At 54.9% G+C, this 21,644-nt stretch overlaps 5 protein-coding genes across 5 annotated transcripts; 2 read left to right on the top strand and 3 right to left on the bottom strand.

Annotated features, from left to right (window-relative positions):
* Positions 1-1,945: 1,945 nt before the first annotated feature.
* On the top strand, positions 1,946-3,714 carry SID1 (L-ornithine N(5)-monooxygenase; the record flags this gene model as incomplete). Its single annotated transcript, XM_037329054.1, has 2 exons — positions 1,946-3,496; positions 3,619-3,714. 2 exons carry the CDS (start codon positions 1,946-1,948, stop codon positions 3,712-3,714), a joined length of 1,647 nt encoding a protein of 548 aa, XP_037173497.1.
* Positions 3,715-4,140: 426 nt separating this feature from the next.
* CGCA056_v013813 (putative transcriptional regulatory protein) lies at positions 4,141-7,011 on the bottom strand (the record flags this gene model as incomplete). The annotated part of the gene is made up of 4 exons (XM_037329055.1): positions 4,141-4,863; positions 5,041-5,287; positions 5,481-6,665; positions 6,896-7,011. The coding sequence occupies 4 exons, from the start codon at positions 7,009-7,011 to the stop codon at positions 4,141-4,143; spliced, it is 2,271 nt and encodes a 756-aa protein (XP_037173498.1).
* A 3,987-nt stretch (positions 7,012-10,998) lies between these two features.
* Positions 10,999-12,864, bottom strand: CGCA056_v013814 (putative amidase; the record flags this gene model as incomplete). The annotated part of the gene is made up of 7 exons (XM_037329056.1): positions 10,999-11,357; positions 11,412-11,537; positions 11,594-11,717; positions 11,768-12,154; positions 12,204-12,359; positions 12,409-12,555; positions 12,610-12,864. The coding sequence occupies 7 exons, from the start codon at positions 12,862-12,864 to the stop codon at positions 10,999-11,001; spliced, it is 1,554 nt and encodes a 517-aa protein (XP_037173499.1).
* A 538-nt stretch (positions 12,865-13,402) lies between these two features.
* On the top strand, positions 13,403-15,007 carry Eif2b1 (Translation initiation factor eIF-2B subunit alpha; the record flags this gene model as incomplete). Its single annotated transcript, XM_037329057.1, has 2 exons — positions 13,403-13,527; positions 13,582-15,007. 2 exons carry the CDS (start codon positions 13,403-13,405, stop codon positions 15,005-15,007), a joined length of 1,551 nt encoding a protein of 516 aa, XP_037173500.1.
* Positions 15,008-15,058: 51 nt separating this feature from the next.
* On the bottom strand, positions 15,059-17,112 carry CGCA056_v013816 (putative transporter; the record flags this gene model as incomplete). Its single annotated transcript, XM_037329058.1, has 8 exons — positions 15,059-15,357; positions 15,415-15,587; positions 15,646-15,713; positions 15,759-16,153; positions 16,333-16,497; positions 16,551-16,599; positions 16,663-16,805; positions 16,887-17,112. 8 exons carry the CDS (start codon positions 17,110-17,112, stop codon positions 15,059-15,061), a joined length of 1,518 nt encoding a protein of 505 aa, XP_037173501.1.
* Between the last annotated feature and the right edge of the window lie 4,532 nt (positions 17,113-21,644).

Raw genomic sequence — 21,644 nt, forward strand, 5'->3', positions numbered from 1 at the left:
GCAAGCCATCTCATCATAACCATCGCCAAGTCCAGCATCTAGTCACATACTACCGAGACAGGACTGCAAGGCAGTTGATCTTAATTCAAGCCTAACAACGCTGCGCCTCACCATCACAGACGTGGCAGAGAGAAAGGGCTTCAGGGTCCAATCTAAATCCCCTTCCCATGGGCCATCCGCACCCCCGCGTTGGGCAAACTGTTCGTCAGTCGTCCGCGCCCTGGGCAACTTTTTTTTTTCCTCTTTCAAAAATTGTCTTCTGTTCCTCCGGTCCATCCCTCCCGTCCGCTCCACTCCTGTGGCCCGGCAAAGCGAGATGCCAAGTCCTGCGACCGCCTCTCGCCTTTGATGCTACAGGCCCAGGCACCACACCTTTTTCTTGTCAATCGCTCACTCTATTTTCTTCCTTAATTGCCTCATCGATGGCTCACTGCAACATTCTTCTCCGTCAACCGAGGAGCGGATGTCCGTGTGTACTTACACCACCACACCAAACACATACACAGCACACCCACAGCTTCATGTACCTCAGAACCACGGGCTTACTTACTACTGGTACAGAGTAGTATGGCCCCAGCCAGACAAGACAAAAAAAAAAAAAAAAAAAAAAAAAAAAAGGCGCCCCAGTCGGTCCCCATTCATTCCCATTCCCAGCCTTGGACCCAGACCCAGTCCTCCCAGGGCGTCCCCTACTAGCGAGCCCATCTCTGGAGTCAGCCCGTTGCGACTCTGTCCCTGGCCGCGACCCCTGGATGTGGAAAGGCTTCCGTTGTGGATGGCCTCTTGCTTTAAGCCGAGCTGGCGCTACACGAATACCTACCTACCTGCTCAAAATACACCAAGTGGTAATACCTCGCCCAGGTCTCTGTAGTCCATATACGAGTATGTACTCAGTGCCCCCTCCAAGACCAGCTGCTTGCAAGGGTTCAGGTGCAGGGCCGCAGGCGTTGTCCGGCAGAATGACAGGATCGCAGCATCGACGTTGCCCCATTTGAACGAAGAACCGAATGTTGCAATTTGAGTAGACTCCTCCAAATGCGTGTAGTTCCAGTCACAGTCCCCAGTCGCGATCCCAGGTTTGGGTCAGAGAGGGCGTGAACTCGACGGGCTCGACGGGCGTGTACGTTGCAAAACACCACCACAATGTACTTGGCCGTAAAATGTGTACCCGTACCCATCAGAGCAACGTCGTGTCGACAGCTCCGAGGACGAGGGACGAGGGTCCAGCAGCTGTTCGTCTGTTCGTTTGGGTTCGGTCGATCACGTCGCCGCAACAGATGGAGGTTGCCATCGGCCTCCATCCGTCTCTACATATTAGCCCCTCGATGCCCCCCTCCACCCCCGATCAGTTTCCTGTTCTTGTTGCGTCTCTTCAACTCACACTTCTTCCTCCGTCCTCATCCTTACCTTTCAGATCCGCATCTTCAACAACCTGCGGCTTCTTCCATATCTCTCGCTCTAAGAACAAGGACCCTGAATCTGCCCCTAAAAGCGCCACTTATTGCAAGTCGATGACGAACAGTGTGGCTTGAAATCTGCTGCAGCAACAATCACAAGGGAAAAACCGGCGCAAAAAAAGTAATACACCCCCCCGCACTTTCGCACCCGCATCCCACTTTCGCACCGGGCGTCGTCTTTTTTCGACCGTCTAAAAAAGTAACGGAATCAAGGTCAGTTGATGCTCCCACTCCCCGAGCAAAGCGACAATGAGCTTTCCCAGAGCCATGAAGCTGACATCTTAAAGCGACCGGTCTGCCCTCTCAGGTTTTCCGGCATTGGCATATAATCTGCGCGTTTCGACCGTCGAGACTTTGAATTACCTGTTAACCGCCCCGCGCGCGCGACACACATACACACGTACACGCACCTGTGACCCTCGTCACTCTCACACACACACTCATACTCAAGTCACATACCCCTCCTCACAAAATTCAACACCCCTACCATGTCTCCTCACTGCGACTCGCCGACCAACGGCTCCGACGCCGGTAGCGGCTTCTCCCAATACAACGGCAACGGCAATGCCTTTGCCAATGGAAACGGAGGTGTCCACCAGAACGGCAACGGCGTGAACGGCCACTCCAACGGCATCCAGAGCATCAAGCAGTCCCCCTACCTGCTCCCTACCGACCCCAGCGAGATCCACGACCTCATCTGCTGCGGCTTCGGCCCGGCCTCCCTGGCCGTCGCCGTCTCCATTAACGACGCCCAGGAGGCCGGCCGCCAGCTCACCGGCAGCGCCTCTCCCAAGGTCCTCTTCCTCGAGAAGCAGCCCGCCTTCGCCTGGCACCCGGGCATGCTCCTGTCCGGTGCCAAGATGCAGATCTCCTTCATCAAGGACATGGCCTCCCTCCGCAACCCCCGCTCTCAGTTCACCTTCCTCAACTACCTCCACTGCAACAACCGCCTCGTTGAGTTCACCAACCTCGACACCTTCCTCCCCGCCCGCGCCGAGTACGAGGACTACCTCCGCTGGTGTGCCTCCCACTTCAACGACGTCGTCGAGTACGGCCGCGAGGTCGTCTCCATCTCCCCCGACCTTGCGACCGAGGGCGGCGTCAAGGTGTGGACCGTCAAGTCCCGCAACGTCAAGACCGGCCAAGTCTCGTCCTACCGCACCCGCAACGTCCTCATCGCCAACGGCGGCCAGGCCAACATCCCCAAGGTCCTCCCCGCCAAGCACCCCAAGATCATCCACTCCTCCCAGTACGCCCAGCTCGTGCCCCAGATTCTCAAGGACAACTCCCGCCCCTACCGCGTCGCCGTCATCGGCGCCGGCCAGTCCGCCGCCGAGATCTTCCGCGACATCCACCGCGCGTACCCCAACTCCAAGACGTGGATGGTCATGCGCAGCAACTTCCTCAAGCCCGCCGACGACTCGCCGTTCGTCAACTCCATCTTCAACCCCAGCTACGTCGACGAGCTGCACCCCAAGTCGCAAGCCTACCGCCGCTCCCTCATCAAGGAGGCCAAGGCCACCAACTACGGCGTCGTCCGCCTCCAGCTCATCGACCACCTGTACGAGATGCTCTACCACCAGAAGCGCCTTCTCGGCGTCGACGAGCGCAAGTGGCCCCACCGCATGCTCTTCGGCCGCAACATCGTCCAGGTCAACGAGAGCAAGGAGACGGAGCGCCTGCAGATCCACGTCCGCAGCATCGAGCATAGCGGCGACGGCCTCGAGGACGGCTTCGTCAGCCAGCTGCCCGGCGACGAGATCCTCGACGTCGACCTCATCGTGGCCGCCACCGGCTACCAGCGCAGCGCCCACATCGACATGCTCCGCGACACCTGGGGCATGCTCCCCGAGCTCACCCCGGCGTCCAACTCCGCCGACCGCGAGATCGTCGACGGCTGGGAGATTTCCGAGGGCGACGCCACCTCCGGCTCAAGGAAGCTCGAGGTCGGCCGCGACTACCGCGTGCGTTTCGCCCCGGGCACCGTGGCGCCGGAGGCTGGTGTTTACCTGCAGGGATGCAATGAAATGACCCACGGAGTAAGTTTTATTTTATTTATTTTCCTGTCCCTCGTCTCACTATCAGTCCCTCCCCCTCATTCCGGATAAGAGCTTTGCCCCCACAATTATGACGAACACGTTTGCTGACGACTTCCCAACAGCTGAGTGATACCCTTTTGTCTATTCTTTCTGTCCGATCTTCCGAGATCGTCGACTCTATTTTCTCGAACCCCAAGGCCAAGGCCGTTTCCAACTAGAGGGAGATGCCAATTTGGTTGTGTTTTGTTTTCCCGGTGTTCTGTTTCCTACCACCCCATCTTGTTCGAGAATGTATTGCATTGGCTGTGATAGAATGAGAAGAAAGAGAGGGGAGAGAGGGAGAAAGAGACGGCTTACTGTATGGGATCTATTGGGACATGGGATGATGTGCTGACGAATATCTCTTTTTAACGTATTTCAAAGTCGGGCTTGAAAAAGACATGGCGCGGAGTTAAAATTCATTTCGTCTCTTTCATACTCGAAAAAAAGATTATAAAAATATTCAGAGTGTTCAAGTTGCGGTTTTGTGCACAACTACTATCACACTTCTTGCGTGTGGACGAGAAACACGACGGGGAAAATCATCATGAACGTCTGACTTGTCTAGGAACGTTTGAACTTTATTGTATCTTGAACCCTCTTGGTCATGGGAGATAGCTATTATTACTGTATACTTGCAATTCGTTGTTGTCCACCCAGGTCATCAACTCCTGATAGACCGCATCGCCCTCATTCGGGAACGTCTGCTGCTGCAGCGGCTGCTGGTGATGGTTCAGATGGAGATGGTAGTCCCGCGGGCCTGCAGACGTCGGGGTGCTGCTGCTGCTGGTGTTGCTCATCGCCACGTCCTCGGGCGCGAGACCGCCGGGGCCCCCTACCACGCCACGACCAGCAGCAGCAGCAGCAACAGCGCCACCAGACGCGGCGACGACGCCTTGGGGCGCCAGCCGAAGACGCTGGATGAGCGACCTCAGGTCCTTGAGGACGGTCGCGCAGTCGCGGGCGTAGTTGCTGCCCGTCTTGGTCTCCTCGTCAAAGATGTCAATCGCAAAGTTGACGTCGTCGGACTCGGCGGACGGGGACGGGGGCGGCTCCTGCTGCGGCGGGGGCAGCAGCTCCTCGAGCATGAGGATGATGGCGGCGTTGAAGACGTAGTGCAGGCCGGCCTGCAGGAGTTTTCGGGTGCGTTTGGTGAGGTCGAGGAGCCAGCGGGCGAGGAGCAGGTTGCGGTGGGCGGCGTCGGAGCACTGGCGGATTCGGGCGGCGTGGTGCTCGATGTTCCACCGGCCGCCGGTCGTGATGTAGCGCTCGGCAAAGGCCTTCTTGACGGCTACGAAGAAGATGGGCCGCAGAAGCAGGATGAGGTGCTATTTTCGAACGACGAACCCCGGTCAGCGGGTTTTCCGTTTGGTCTCTTCGTATTCCTCTTTGGGGAGGGGGGGTAGACGACGAGAAGATGAGAGGAGGGAACGTAACATGTGCCGAACCCGAGTCGAGGGAAGCGAGGAGGGGAGGGGCATTGAGCGGGATAGAAACAAGCTTACCTGATTGTATCCCATATGCAGGAGACAGCATGCGGGATCGGGACTTCTGTAGTCGGCTGGCATCTGCAGGGTAGGGGGCAGCTGGGAAAGCCAGGTTTCGAGCATCTGCAGCGCTCGCTCGACATGCCGCGCCGCGCCGCCGGGCTGGTGGTCGTAGGGGGCGACCTTATACGTGTTGCAGACGATGTGGCCCGAAATGCGGGCCAGCTGGACGTGGGCTCGGAGGCCGGCTGCAGGGGGGAGGGAACTGCATGGGTGAAAGCGCGCGGTGGCGGTCTTGTTAGACATGGTTCTCGTTCGTTGGTCGGAACTGGGCCGTCATTGGAGGCGTGCTCGTCGGACTGCCGGGGCAGGGAGGGAGGGGAGAGGAGGAGGGGAGAGGAGGAGGGGAGAGGAGGAGGGGAGGGGCAGAGGGGGGCGGGCGTTCGGTTCAGACTTACGGGGCATCATTCGGTAAGGGGACGCGGACTGCGTCATCCATGATGGTCGGCGGACGGCCCATTAGACAACTTAGCCAGCGGTCCAAGATGTAGAGTGTCCAAAAGACTCGTTTGCCGCGCTCGTCAACCCAGCCACGGTGAGCGCCGTGCATCATGGAGATGTGCATGGCGTTGCTCACGTACATGTAAGCAGCATCGCGGCGGTTCATCTCGATGAGGTAGAAGCCCATGAGGGCCAGGACAGCCACGTCGCTGATGGTCCAACTGGTGATGTCGAGGGGGTTGCCGAGTAGGCCACGGGCACGGGAGAAGAGGATCTGGCTCAGATCTTCGGGCTTGGGCATGCGGTCAGGCATCGTGTTGGCCTGGCAGGCGACAGCGAAGGCGGTATGATAGAAGGCCAGGTGACGGTACTTGTCCAACATCTCCTGGCGGGAGGTGCCTGGTGGAAAGGAGGCAAGATTCGGGTCGACGGGGACGGAGCCGAGATCGCCCCACCAGTAGATGCCGCCGCAGGGAAATGTGCCGTTGCCGTCCTGGATGAAGTAGCGGAGGTCCTCGAGCATGACCGTCATGTCGGAGCGGGGCGGCAGAACAAGCGGATCGACATTTGACATTTCGTATATCGGGCGGGAGTCGTATGTCTGGTAGCGACCTAGGGATGCCAAGAAGGTTGAGCCGTTGTTGGCGGACGGCGACAGCCAGGGCTTGTTGAAGGCCAGCGGGAATACGGTGGACATGAACTCCTTGAGATAGTCGAGAAAGGTGGCGCCGGAGGTCTCGCCGAGAAAACGGGATCTTCCGTCCGGGTCAGACAGCATTCGGCCGGCGGTCTCGGCCTCGGCGTCGTTGGCTGCGGCCTCGTCCCGGTACAGCTGTGCCGGCTGTTGCTGCAGTGTGTGTGACTGCGGCGGAGTGAAGGATGAGCTGGAACCGGCGCGGGAGCCGGTCGGGTCGCCGCCTTCTTGCGCTATGAGGTGCTGTCTCTCGGCGGCGTCGGGAACCTTTGTCTGCAGGGCCCGTTCCAAGGCGTCGCATCTCCGCCGCAGGTCATCCAGCTCATTACGCGAGACGGTGATTTTCTCGATAGGGGCTGGATAGACGCAATCCCGGGACGAACCGCGGCACTGGCGGCACGGCCTCTCGCCAGAGCATTTGATGCGGCGGACGTTGCAGCTGTTGCATCTGTGGATAGAGTTCGTAAGAAAGTCCCGTGGACAGTGAAGGGGATATTGGGTGAGAGTGAGCGTGACAGTGAGTGTGAGTGAAAGAGGTCGAATGTGGGTGTGAGACGCTAGACCAATGAGATGCGCCGATGAGGCAAGGCGCCAGGGGACGACAAGAAGGCTGAGACGAGAGAGACAAGAGACAAGAGCTTGCAAACCAAAGAGAGAGGGAGCATGGAACGAACTTACGCTGTGGCGACGCGTTTTCTCTGCTCCGGGGCTACCTTGTGTCGTCGCGGGTTGACAGGCAAACGGGAGGATCCACGGCTTGGGTTTTCCGTCTGTTGCTGCTGGTGCTGCTGCATCCTGGTGACGCGGGATAGTGAGGCCGCATGTCACCGTCGCCGGGCCTCGTGCACGGAAGTGAAGGCGACCCTGATGGATGAGAGGAAGTGAGTGAGATGGACTGAAGAAGCTGTGGTGTTGGCACTGAGAATTGTGGTTGTCGGTGTCGGTGTTTAAGGATGCGAGCCAGCTACGTCGCTGCGTTGGTTGTCGAAGATGTCGGCGTTGTCGTCGTCGTCGTCGTCGTCGTCAGTGGGCGTTGGTGTTGGCTCCTTCGGCGGCTGTTCTGTTCTGCTTTGCTCTATCTCGCTTGTTGGGGTCCGCTGATGAAGCATTTGACGTTGACGCCGAGATAGACGGCTCTATGAATCGCCGAGGTATCTCTCTCACAGTAGCACAACAGGCACCTGTACTACAGTTCCAACGTTGCCGTAGCCGTCGTGGCTGCTCCTGCTGCTGCTGTTGTTGTTGTCGCCGTCGTCGTTTGGCTTCCTGCCCTAGTCGCTGAGTTCTGGCTGGCTGTGTGGGACGTCAGAAGGGTACCGGACAGATTCGGTCGCTTGCAACAAAAAGCTGTTCCGGGGAAAAGATTGGTGGTGGGCATGGCGTGGAGAATTGAGATTTTGAGAGTGTCCGTTTCCTTGTCGCGACGGGAGCGCCAGCGGCACGGTCAGCACCGCCAGCCAGCCAGCAGCATTAGGAGCAGAAGAAAAAAAAAAAAAAAAAAAAGGAAACACTGGGGGCCGTTGGAAATGGTCACCTACCTAGGTTCAGGGGGGGTGAGGCAACGTGGGATTGGGGATTGGGGGTCGGAAGATACTCCGTGTTAGGCCTCATCATGTGATTTGTATGTGATGTGCTAACGGCCAGCGGCGGTGCACTAACACGAGCTTCCCTTGCCTTGCCGTGCCTCCTCGCCTTCACGTTTCCTTTGGGGGCCGGAGCTATGCCACAACAGAACCACCACAAGGCAGACTGCTGCATGCCTTTTTTTTTTCTCGACTGCGGCCCGGGTCGTCGTGTCCAATGTCGGGTCTGCGGTGTGCTTACTGCATATCGCCCATCCATGGGCAGTTGGTGAATGAAGAGCCTGCTGCTGCTGCTGCTGCGCTGCAACATGCATGCTGAGCCTGCAAGCCTCGCTCGGTGAATCACAAACAAACACCATACACCAAACACCCACCAGACCGACCGTACGGATACATCCATCCAAAGGGAGGGGACGCGCTCAATCAATCACCCCAGTCATGGAAGGATACCCCAAGGCGGATTCGGGGGCCGCTGACCGTTGTTGATTGATTCAAACCCCTGGGAGCTGGCAAGATTGGGACACGACACATGCCACCTTAACTTCTGAAGGCAAGGCCAAGGTACGGTACTTTACAGACCTTACTTGCTATGCAGTGAGAAGTACGGATGCTGAGTAGCATCTGCATCCGTATGCGTGCGTCTGCAATGCCTAACGTACCCGAACGGTTCCCCAGAGTCAGCAAACCAGCGTCCAGGAAAACGGAATGGAACATGAAAATGGAAGCCCCGAACCTCGCTACAACTCCGCCACAAACGTCCCATCTTCACCGTCTTACGTCGCCTGTTCCTCTCCTCTCCTCTTCTCTCTCCTCTGTCGGCGGGTAATGTTCCTCCTCATTCTCCCTCTTCCCGCCCAGTCAGAGTCAGGGTCAGTCATTTGCCTCCTCTTCTCGTCCGCCCAGCCACCATTCATCATCCACTGCGTCCACGTGCAACGGATGGTGGGAGGGCTCGTTGCAAATGGCAGCATCTTCATCTCATGTTTCCACTTCTTTCCGACTTTGTGTCTGACAATCCCGAAGGCCATAGCTCGCCGCAGGTGCCAGCAATTGGTTGCCTTCTCATGTCCTCCCTTGCCCTCCCCTCCGTGCTGCTGCCGCCCAACCGCCCTCCTCAGCGGCTACGGCTACGCTACCCAGACAGGCCAGACACGAACGCTCGCTTACGCGGGAAGAGACACACTAGTGACGCTCCAGACTCAGGCCGTCCTGTCAATCCTGTCTGACCAGCAGCAACAGCCCTGGAAACTTCGGCCGATTGCGCCTCGGGTCGGTGGAGAAGATGTTGTGCCTGCTGACCTTCAGCATGGTTCACTTGCATGTCCGCTGTGCTTTGCGCCGTTGTCGATCCCTCTCCCTGCCCAGGCGTCTACTCTTCGTGCCTTTCGCACACTACTCCACGGGCTCTCTGTTGGGAGGCACGCGAGTTGGTTTCCTCGCTTAGCGTGCGTGATGCCGCTGCAAACTTTCAGGGATGTCCTGACCACGCCAGACAGGCAAAACTCTCAACAGCAGCCGTGACAAATTGAAGGGGGAAAAAGGAAAGAGTGATTGGAGAAGCCATCGCCAGCTTTGGGAGGCTACTCAAAGGGAAGATGACGAGAATCTCTGCCAGCTCAATCGTCTCCCAGTCTCTGGTCTGTGGCCATCCCATATCTCTCAGTCTCAGAGACACAGACACAGAGACGCACGCACATGATACATGATACACAAATCGTGGCTGCAGCCCGCGCAGGAAATGCTCCGGCCCGTTCTTCTTGCGCACGGAAAAATTCGAACCAGTTCGCCAGGCTGCCTGCTGAACATCAAACCCACTAAGAGGGGTATCACACCCGATGATGGAGGCACATCAGCCGCCAACATGAAGACACCAGCTGCAGGCTGTGGCAGGCGGGACGGATCACTTCCTCAGGCGGCGAGCCAAGCGTCCAAGCTGACCTCGCTCTGACCACAGTTGCGTCTGATGCTACCCTGCTTCTTGGGCATTTTCGCGTGCTCCGATCTGCTATTAAAACTGAGTCTCGGTCAATAAATGGCTCCCAAGGACCACCAGTAGCCACTCACAGCCAACGGAATTCCGTTCCGTCATCAAGATAAGCACCCTCTCGGCGGGGAGCTGTAATACAGGCAATACAGCCCAGCACTAAGCTCCAACGCAAGGGCATTAATGGACCATGGCTTCCTGGCAAGACCGAGGTTCTCGGACTCGACCTTCCCGCTTGTCTTGATAGCAAAGGGCTGTTCTGATGATTATACACCATGCTTGTAGGAGCTTTCCTGATAAAGTCCTAAAGGGAAGTTGATCGCCTGTGCCGATGCGCGAATGAGGACCTTCTTAAGCTTGACTTCTTAAGCTTGACTTTTCCAGTGCAGAATGAAACGCCCCCATGCCCACAGCTGCGAGAGTATTTCGCGTATTCTTCTCCAGGCTGCACGGATTGAATAGTAGCTACATCAGCTCACCAGATGGATGAGCAAGTGCTTGCTTAGTGTGCGACATGAAGATCATTTTGTGTGGTCCAAAAAGCGTTGGTGAAGCTGTTGATCTAGACGGTGCGGCCGGAAACCCTGTTGAAAGTGACACGTCAGCGCTATTTTCTATGAACAGTTTTGCCTCAGAGTCAATCAGAACGGCACCAGGTGAAGATGCAACGTCTAGAACCCTTGTGTGCCATTGACAACTTCCCTCAGACTGCCTATCCTCTTCCGTCATCTGTCGATGTATGAGCGCGATGCTCTGGAATCGCCATCGTTGGAGGGCTGCTGCATCAGCATCTTTGCGCACATTCCCATGAGCTGTCGAAGCATCCACCCTGGACTCATTGGCCCACGTTGATGGGCCATGCTGTCTCCGCCAAGGTCGCTGCATCGTCGTCGCCAGCTTGCATGATATTTCTATCGTTAGATAGTCAAGCACTGGCGTATTGTGAACTTGGGACAGCCTGAGTTGGCAAACAACAAGGTACGGATCTCGTGTTCAACATTGGAACATCTAGTTGGCTTCTATGGGACAACAGTAGCCCTTGTCTTCGCTGGACAACCAAAGAGTCAGCAGGAAGTAACTCGATCAGCTAACCTCGGGCAGGGAATATGTCCATTCTTGGGAGCTTACTGATTGTTTTGACATACGTCTGCCCATCCTTGACGCCTGCAATCTCTTCAACAGTTCTACACCAACCGGGTTCGACTCGACTCATCTCAGAGTTGTGCAGGCTTCTCGACAGCCGGGAATGTTGTGTAGAAGGCACCCATAAACCTGAATAACAAGTCCTCCCTCCCCTCGGGTGCGGTTACGAAGAGCCCGAAAGGCTGTCCGTTAGTCTCGAGGTTCCCCAAAGGAACGGTTGCGATCGGCCATCCTGCGGCCCCCGCGAAGCCGACGGCGATGGAGTCCGAAGCGGACACAATGACGTCCACTTTTGCTTCTCGCATGGCCCTGCCGAGTCCGTCAATGCCTGCGAGCCGGCGAACCTCAGAGACGGCTGCCTGGTGCCCGTCTTCCGTCATGGCTGTTGCCGCGACTAGAGCAGCCTCGAGCTCTGTCTGCGTTGTATGGGCTTCCATCTCGTTAGCACAGCCCATTGAACCCTCTTTGCCGTGGCAACACTCACGCGCAGGCAAGGCTTCATCCGCATGGTCCTTGTTCCAAGCAACGACATCCTCGAGAGTTGTTATTTCTCCGGTCTCTGGATCGAAATTACCGGCGAACTTCTTCACCTGAGACGGGAACTCATGGTCTGTAATGTGAGCATAACTGTGAGCAAGATATCGAGATGACTTCAGAGCAACTCACAAGCGATGGTGTGAAGTGTCTGCTTGTCGTGTGTAACCGTATCGTAGGCTGGCAACTCGATAGGATACACGATGCGGGCTCCAGCACCACGCATGCTGTCCACTGCGGCCTTCCAAGAAGTTCGCTGAAGTAGATGTCAATCTCAGGATGGGTGGATGACATTAGAGAACCTACCACATGGGGGTGCCCCCATTTGTTCGCCCCAGTCTCGTGAATGCCCCAGAGAACGTCGGCGATACCCACGGAAAGTCCCTCCCAGCTGTCGCTGACCTCGAATTTTGGGATGTCGACAAGGGGACCCTCAGTCTGGGTACCTACCAGTATCTCGGCGAGAGTCACCAAGTCACACGGATCCCTGGCCATTAGTCCGATACTGTCGAAGCTGGAGCTCAACTTGAAGACCCCATCCGTCGGTATCAAGCTTGGCGTGGGCTTTATAGCGTATAGTCCCGAAAGGCTTGCTGGGTATACAGTCGAGCCGGATGTCTCTGTGCCGATGGCCAGCGGACAGAAGCCGGAGGCAATGGATACCGCCGACCCGGATGAAGAACCCCCAGCGATCTTTCACAACTTAACTCTTGCTTATTTCGTGCCTATGATCCTCACTTACTGGTTGTTCGTCTTCGGAAAGACCATCACGGCGGTATGGTGAATTCGTCTGGCCACCAAAGGCGCTCCACCCCACCGGCGTATCATTAGATCTGCGTCCGTCAGCAGCTGATGGTATTATAAGAGGGCAAATCAAGCACTTGAGACCACAGAACTCCTGCGTGCTGTCAGTATAAGGGACCTGTCCTGTTTTCAACTTCGCTTACAGTCATGTTGCCCTTTCCAATAATGATAAGACCAGCGTGAAGCAGTTTCTCGACCACCGAGGCATTCTTGAGTGCTGTCATCGACGCGAAAGCATGGGCGCCAGCAGTTGTAGGCATGCCCAAGTTCTTATGGGTAATGAAGGTATCCTATGTGTGCATCAGTCGTCTCAATCTCTATAAGAACGTTATCGGCCATCTCACCTTGACCACGACAGGTATCCCATGCAGTCTACTCCGGACATGTCCCTGTCGTCTCTCCTTGTCAAGCTCATCGGCCCTACTCAGCACTACGCAGTCAGGGCAGACGCTTATCAAGGCATTCAAGACTCCATTATGGCTTTCAATCTGTTGTAGACAAGCCTCAACCAGCTGCCGGCTCGTAAGTGAACCAGACACAAGCTTCTCTTGGAGGCTTAAGGCGGTGGAAAATGTGAGCGTTGTTGCAGGTAGAGCCATGTTGAAAAGGAGGCTCACGGAGCTTCTATGAGCTCTTTTCTTCTGAATTCAGGTTCTTTCAAGGCGTCGACAAATGAGCAGTGTGTTCTAAGTTGCGGTATGCTACAGGAACTTTTGTCATCGATGCCCCTCATTTGGATGAGAGGCTACAGCGATGTGTGGGCCGCTTTCAACCCTTGATCTATCTGCCTAATCCATTGATAAGCAGCTACCTACTTTCGAATGTCAGCAATTATGGCTAGAAAGATCACAAAACTTCATTCCTGAAATTTGGGTGGCTATCACATGGGAGTTCATCCAGACCTTGGATGAGTGACGCGGGGGCCAAGACTGGCGCTCAGCTGGCACCGCCTGGCCATACAGCACCAGTTCCCGACCGGCCGAGTGTCTTCTGATGATGACCTCATACGTCAGCCAGCTCGGCCGGGAAGCCACGCGGCGCAATGGCATCAACCATGCATCAAACACGCTAGGGCCCTTCGATCAAAGACACCGACCGAAACGGAAGCAAGAAGCGTATAGAAATCAACCCGAAGAGATGGATTCAGAGCCAAAGCCCATGACCCGCCGCACCGTCGTCTCGTCTTTCATCTTCAAGTTTCCTCCAGACGGTGGTCCTCAGGTCGCCCTGTTCCGACGGAGCGATAAGGTGCGGACGTACCAGTGAGTTTCTATTGCCATGCCATGGGATGATCGGATACTGAGCGGTCTCCGCAGAGGTCGTCTTGCTCCCGTATCGGGCAGTGTGGATAAGGAAGACCCGTCGCCTCTGCATGCCGCATGGCGTGAGATCAAGGAAGAGACGGGCTTGACGCCTGCAAATCTCACGCTCTGGCGCCAGGGCAAGGACTACCGCTTCGCCGACGAGAAGATTGGACGCGAGTGGATCATCCACCCGTTCGCCTTCCGGCTCAAGTCCCCGGATGACGAATCTCGAATTCAGATCGACTGGGAGCACACAGGGTTCCAATGGTTCGATCCTCATGAGGTCCGTGATGTCGATGAGTTTGGAGGCGTGCCACGGCTAGCAGAAAGTCTGCGCCGGGTTTGGTTCGAGGTCGAACTTGGGGATAAGAGGGGAGAGATGCTCAACCAGGGGCTACTGACTCTGCAGAAAGACCATGAGAGTGGAGCGAGGCAGCTTGCCGGCAAGGCGCTTGAGATTCTCATCAGTCTGGTCACAGAGGGTGACGAGTCTTTGGACCGATGGTGGAAATGCGCGAGGCTTGCGGCGTGGCATCTGTGGAAGGACGGGCGGGAGAGCATGGGTGCTGCCATCCTGAATGTGCTCGTGAGGTCGCTGGCTATTATCGAAGACGAAGTGAACAGGGCTGATGAGGTGTCTCCGGAATTCCTGAGCACTGTTACTGGAAAGTTGCGACAGTACGCGGCATCGAGGGATGAATCCGTCGACGATATCTGGAAGTCTCTGAAAGGCTTCCTCCAAGAGAACCACGAATCCGGGAAGCCGATTCGCATCCTGACTCTATCGTCTAGCTCGACAATACTTGAGTGTCTTCACAGAGCCATCTTGGGCTTCCGCTCCGAATTCGACATCAGGATCCTTGAATCACGCCCACTCTTTGAAGGGGTCTCGATGGCCTCGAGACTAGTTGGCCGCCTGCAAGAATCGGGGGCTGAAAGGGAAAAGAAAGTCGAGGTATCCATTTATACCGACGCCGCCGCTGCAATTGCCAGCGAGGCCATCGATCTGGTCCTCATCGGCGCGGACTTGATTGCAAAAGATGGGTCGACAAGTAACAAGACAGGCTCGCTACCGGCAGTGCTCTCGGCCAGGCACTGCGCTCCCAATGCGAAGGTGTTGGTACTGGCAGAGAACGAGAAGATTCTACCCTACGAGCCACCCTCGCGTGAAGAGAATGACATCGAGGAGGTTTTCTTGTCCTGGAGGAGGGAAGTCTCCCTGCAGGAGGCCACATCGACGGTGCTTAGCTATTCACAGAAAGGAACGCTCGAGGGTCACGGTCTGCAGGCGACCGTGAAGAACGTCTACTTCGAGTGGGTTCCTACGACTCTCATCGACGGGTACATGTTCGAAGATGGACAGAAGGGTGCACAAGATATCTCGGCTCTTGCGGATCATATTCGCGGCGAGGCAGATGCCTACTTCGCCAACGTCTGATTATAGACATTATGGGAGGGAACATCAGCCATCCATGTAGACGGCGCTTCATCAAAGACCGTAGATGAATGTCCACTTTCTGTCGGCGTACCGCGTACTGTCGACCCGCTCCCTTTCAATGTCTTCTGAAGTCTTGTGTCGCAGAATCTCGATCTTTCTCCGGTTGACCCGTACCAATATGAATCTGTACGACAGATATCCGACGAGGGCTGCTGCCACGAAGCCCAACGTAACATAGAAAGGAAGTCTGTAGTTCGGTTTGTAGCGATCGCGGTAGAGCTGCGCCCCAATCACACCGGCGAGGTTGCCGAACCCGTTCGCGCCAAGAACAATGGCTCTCTTCCCAGGCTCTGTACAACCAAAAGGGTTAGCAAGTTTGCAATGCAGTGCGAGGCTTAGATCCATACCTGGGTTGTTTCCACTCAACCAAGCAACAGTCAGGGGCGCAGCAACATAGCTGCCAAGTAGGAGCACGCAAAGAGCTGCATACTTCCCGGCGTGTGACTCAACGGTGACCGTGGCGATCAGTCCAACGAGAGCAATCACAATTCCTCCCACAATATGATATCCACGTTCCTTGCTATTTGAATGTTAGCCAACACAATTCACAGTACCTAGAGGAAAAGCGAAAGACGCACTGGTAGTCCGAGCTCAAAGCAAACAAGTATAAGCCAAGAGCGCCACATACGTACGGTGGAACGGACATCTAAACAGTTAGCGGATTTCAAATAGTTGATGCATCAAAACCTACCAAGTTGGCCTGTATGGAAGAATATCCAAGCCCCTGTACCACGAGTGGAAGAAACACAGAAAAGGCTTGTCCTGGCACGCTGGCGCAGATGTTGAACACCAAAACGTACCAGAACTTCCAGTCTCGAAGTGTCTCGAGGAAGTCTCTTTTCTTCAAGCGTTCGTTTTCGATGCCGTTCTTGCTGTAGGTGTGCTCGACGAAGAGTGCATTGTCCTGCCTCATCCGCTCTGCTGCGAACTGCTGTTCGTCCGGCGTCAAGAACCAAGCAGATCCAGGACCGGATGGCAGGAAGAACCAAGCTATAAGGCCAAAGAAGATGGTCAGAGTTCCCTCAATGATGAATAGGTATTGCCAATTCTTCAGGATTCCGTCGCGCAAATGGAAGACGCCGTAGGCTGTTAATTCATTAGCATCTGTTGACTCTTTACAGCTCGACTTCCACAAATTGACTGCACGTTTCGATGTCGTTTCCGAGGCACCTTGACAGATATACGTCCAGGGCGGATCGTTTAGAGGTCTTCGAATCGCATCGTGAAAATCCAGCACAGCGACAAAATCAACTCTGTCAACGTACCAATTGCTCCAGAGAAAGCCCCCGCAACGGCATATTGTCCGTAGAAAAGACCGACACGAACCGCGAGGTCGTATCTGCAGTAGAAGAATGACAGATAGGCGACGGCAGTGGGATAAAAGCCGGCTTCGAAGGCGCCGATCAGGAGGCGAGTGGCAATGAGTGCATCTGTTTACGCAGCAATTAGCCAATTTCCAACAAAATCGCACGAAATAATTGACCTCGTCCTTTTATGAAGGCCTGGACCAAGGTAATGAACCCCCAACCGATCTGTCGTTGCCAAGGTTAGCAAAACCTGCGTTTTTCGGGTTAAGGAGGTCTTGTGTAACCTACCATCATAATGGGGATCCAGTGCTTCGCCCCAAGCCATCGACCAATGGCTGCCGAAGGAGGTTGAAACACGACAAAAGTGATGAAGAACAGAGAGACCGCTAGGTTCAGATCATCTGGAACAGCCCCGATATCCGTGGTGAAGCCTTGAAAATGGAATGCAGTGTCAGTGGTCCAGAAAATGCCTCGATTTTAGGGAATGCTTCAGCAAACTCGGTTCAACATACCTTGGGTTTGTGCATTTCCCACATTTCCTCTATCAAGGCCATTGAAAAGGTAAAGAATGGAAAGAAGAGGGAGCAGAGAAATATCCATCTTCCGGTTAATGCGTCGATGCATCGCAGCTTCGTTGACCGGCTCGAGGCCATTGTCTCCTTGGACACGTAGGGGCTTGCCATCCGAAAACCAGGAGATAGTCTCCTGGGTCTCGGCGCTGTTGGACATTCGGCTCATTTTTTTTCTTTGCTTTTTCCGTTCCGTTGATATCAGTCTCGTAACTGCTGGTTATTTCCAGGGGCCCCAATCTCCAATCTCCCTCGCTCCGGAGCGTCCCTTTATAGCCGACAATTTCATGGGCAAATGCGGCTCGTTCACGACAGGGCGTGCTGGCGGGAAAGCCTGTCTCTGCAAAATCGAAATTTTGAGCCTCATCTGCCTGCTTCTGTCGTCATGACATTCTTCGATGTCATGCTAACAGTCATAAGGCAGCTGCTGCGGTCATGATTTGCCGTGCTCAGCCCTAAGAGGCTCATTGTCTGTAGAGGGTGCCTTGAAGGCAGAATGCTGGACGGTGAGTGGCTAAATGGAACAGAAATGGCAAGTGTACCACATAAGCAGACAGAAGGCGGGTTTCAACCAGTCTGCGCTGCAGGTGTCTTCGTTTTTGGCCTCTTCCCCTCTCAAGAGTGGAGAGAGTCAGATCGATAATTCGGTGAAAGGGGATGGAACCATAAGTCTTGTCCGGACTCTCCGTCAGTGCATCACGTCAGTCGACGCCCGCTTCAACGGTTTCGGCCATCTTCGGTCTACAGGGCTACTGCACAGTACTTCTCATCTAACTGGAGAGCCCGGCCACGAGACGGGGGCCTTCAATGTCTTTTGGCCCCCAGCGGCATTTCGTCCGTGTGGGACCACGGCCGGCCAGACTCACCCACGCGCCGTGGTGTGTGCGCGCACCCTACCCCCAGCTCCGAAGGGGGGCATTAGCTTCTTACACCGTTGGAGAATTTAGTCTTTGGGCAGACTCAGCCAGGCCGTTCTAGGGTTAGTGAAACGGTGAACGAGGGGAACCTGGGCAAAAGACAAAAGAGCAGATGGAGTAATGGAGGGTGGGCAGGATCAACTAACTTCACATTTGACGTCCATGGATCAGGGGATGACTGCTCTTCGCCCAATCCAACGGCCAAGTTCGCAGGTTGATGACGGGGGGACTGGGGCACGCCAGTTGCCTGTGGGTGGCGGGCGGCAGGCATTGATTGATCGGTGAACGGCACTCTCTCCCCGCTGCTAAAGCGTTTGATTCACAGGGGTTTATCTTGGTTGGAAACAGACATGGCGGGCAGCAAGTTGTGTCTCATTTTCAGATCAGAACGAGCGCCTCGATTCACATATTCACATTAGGAGGGGCATACTGGTCAGGCGGCCTTCATCGGTCAGCCTAGCCTGGCCTAGTTGAGTCCAGATCGCGAACCTGAAGAAAGTACCATGCAGAGTAAGATCTAACGGTGACGCCAGGGGCCTGGGACGTGGACCTTGGCGACATGTGGAAGCAGCTATCAGCCCTGTATCCTGACCCAGATCCCAGGGCCTCAATTGGTGTGCTTCTTTGATCCTTCGGCTGGTGTCTCAGTTTCTTCCCGAGCGCTCGGTGCCGATCCATCTCGTGCATCTACGGAGTACTCGATTGGGCGTAGATCAAGTGAGACTTGATCTGATAGGTTGGAAATACAAAACTTGCAAATGGAAAGAAACGTCCACGATGCCTTCGCAAAATATCGCAGATCTGGCAAGAGGTCTGTGAGTGAATACACTTTGGGGTCACTTGCGGTAGTCTCTCCCTCTGTGGAATTCTTCAGGACAAAAATGGGGGTGGGCGGAGTGATGTACCTGGAAAGTAACGTCTGTTCCTTCGTCTAGCTGAGGTCTTTGTCTAGCCGCGATGGGCGCCTCCAATTTTGGAGATCATGCCCGGCTCCGATGGCCATGGAGGTGGCCGCCAAGTCCGGCCAAGAGCAGAGTCAAAAAGCCGGATTCACCCGTTGTTTTGTTTTGCGGAGGAAAGGGGCGTTTTAATATGTAAAGTCACAGTGTGCCAGATTTGCATTTTGACCTTCTTCTTTTGATGTCGACAGACCTACCATCCGGCGTTGTCGTCTTCTTTTCCACCAGAATGGTACGATCTTTAGTTCAACCCATCTTTGATTGAGCAGGCACACGTGTCCTGAGGGGTCCTGGCCTGTTCGACGCTCCACGCTGTTGAGGGACCCCTATCTCTCCTTCCAATCGGTCGACTCGGGCCATTGACAACCGCTGTGGACATCTTGCCTTGCCGGCATTGTACAATGTGGGTTGCTGCGGCAGACCCTTTCCTGTCAGTTGAGCTTGTGTAACCTAACCCACCTCGGAGGCACCTGAATGTTGCGCAGGCCGATCGAACCCACACGATGTCGGGGCCACTCCGACATCCTTGTCAAGGCCTTCCTTCTTCAGGTTCTCAAGACGTAAACGGTTCTCTGTGATTGGAATAACAATATCAAACGAATGGATCTCTTCTATCCATCATGCTATCCATCATGGACGAACCCGGCCTTTCTCAACAAAGAAGAACGGTCTCCCACCTAGGGTTGCACTTTTCCCACTTGTAAGTCCATGTCTTTCCCACATCAAGCCTTTCCGCAACAAGCGTCTTAAATGGTGGACGTCTTACCATCATGGCACGCATGTATCGCGGCCCATTCCAGCTATCCATGAGAGTAAATAATTTCCTTCTCGATCTCGATTCCAATCACCTCCAGTTCACGGCGAAGTCGAAGGACCGATCAATGCCGCCGACGCCCCGTCGCACTTGAACAAAACTGCGACTCACCTGATTCATGCCGCCCACCACTTCACCGCTTTTAGTACAGATCGCCACGTCGACAAACTTGTCGACACTATCCTCTTTTGCCCCCTGAGAACGTTGCGGATTAGTCTCCCGCCGGCCGACGAGCATGAATAAGAACGAGGCCACCGCACCGCAAAAAGCAGTCGATCCCAGCAAGGGAACAACAATGATTCAGGTTAAATGTATGGGGGTCAAAACGCGTGGCCAATTGCCGGCCGCAAGCCATGAAGGCATTACCTCTAGACCAGGTCGGAAGTCTAACCCACCGGTAGTCCAGCCGCCCTCCTCATGTCTCTCTTCGACCAACCAGTGCATGCTTGTTCTCTCCTGAGCTCGCAAGCCTTTCGTTTTGACCTCGCTGGTAGCAATGCAAAAGACTGAGATGCTCTAGAACATCTTCTAGTCCTATGCTGTCGGTCCAATCTCAACAATATCCATTGGCAGTGTGCTTCTATGTGTTGCTATACGATGTTCGACTGCAGCTCGTGATATCCTGTACATTGGCTCGTTCGTTTTGCACGCATACCTGGGCAGCTCCACAAAAAGACGTGAACAAGGCACTTCTCGGACAACCCCAGGCCCCTAGCACACTAGGCCCAAAAGCGACAGTGATGAACTGAACACATTTTCCACTCTCGAGAAGGCTCCCAAGCATCTTCGAGAATACACAGCCGGAGTGAAAAATGGTTTTCTACCCATGTCCAGTGTTCCCCAAAGCTTGGTCTCTCAGGGATGCTGATGACAAGACTGGATTAGTCCGACCGAATGTTTCCGCGAAACAACACGACCTGACTCTCTAGGTCGTTTGGTAAATAGTAGTCTGTTTCGGAAGCTTTTGTTGCTGGATCTCGTATTCTACGCGAGATCTTCCGTTGCAATAGCGATTGGACACATGAAAAGTGTAGATGATCTGGTGATCGGTGATTAAACAGCATCGGTCTGACAAAGCTCACTCCTACGTCGTCCATCCGATCGGGTCCGTATCAATCTGTCTGCTAATATGGTAATTTGACTGATCTGGATGCTGCCATGGCATATTGAGAATTGAGCGGTTGCTCTACTGCCCCGAACGCGAACCTGTTTTTGGGGTCTCGGCCCCCCGTAACCCCCTGGTAGCCCCTTTCCATCTCGGTCATTCGGGGCTGTAGCCATGATCAGAGGCACCGAACTATAGTTTTTCATGGCACCAATTCTCACAGGCTCCGGCACAGGCACATTAGGAATGGTGCGCAGTGAGACGACCCTGAACGCAGCGCTTACCAAAATCTCATCATGGAGATATCGTGTTGCTGGGGATATCTTGACGATCGACCTTGATCAGAGTATTTCGACTTAGCTAGCTTTCAGACTGCTTGCTGGCCATGTAATTTGACGCGAAAGTATGAAATGACAGGATCACGGCTGGTCTCAAGTTGTCTTTCATGCTACCACAAGTGACAACAGAGATGACTTCGCCTTCCTGCAGCATTCCTGCAGCATTCCTGCAGCATCTCGTCTTCGGGCTTCTTGAGTAGCGACGATCTATGCAACCCCGGCACGAGTGAAGACGCCCTCTTCATGCTCGAGCGAACGTTGTTATTGACGTTGTGTTTTCCGAGTCACAGCCCAGGTTCGGATTCCACAAAGCCTTCTCTCTGATGGTTACCTCCGAGAGCGTCCACATGTTCCTTTTGCCCGTTAGGTAGCGCAGCATCAGTAGGGGTGCACGCATGGTGAAAGGATAATCACTGGACTGGTTCTCCTGGCACTGGTCTATACGAGATCTTGGGTTGTTTTTTGACTGCGACCTTCCAGCAAGACCGCACACGACTCAGAGCATTCTGCCCATTCAACTGATCGAACCTTATACGAATCATCTTCCGACTGAGGTATTTTTTGTCGA

Source organism: Colletotrichum aenigma (genome assembly GCF_013390185.1).
Source record: "Colletotrichum aenigma strain Cg56 chromosome Unknown KSG_Cg56_contig09, whole genome shotgun sequence".
Taxonomy (NCBI): Eukaryota; Fungi; Ascomycota; class Sordariomycetes; order Glomerellales; family Glomerellaceae; genus Colletotrichum; species Colletotrichum aenigma.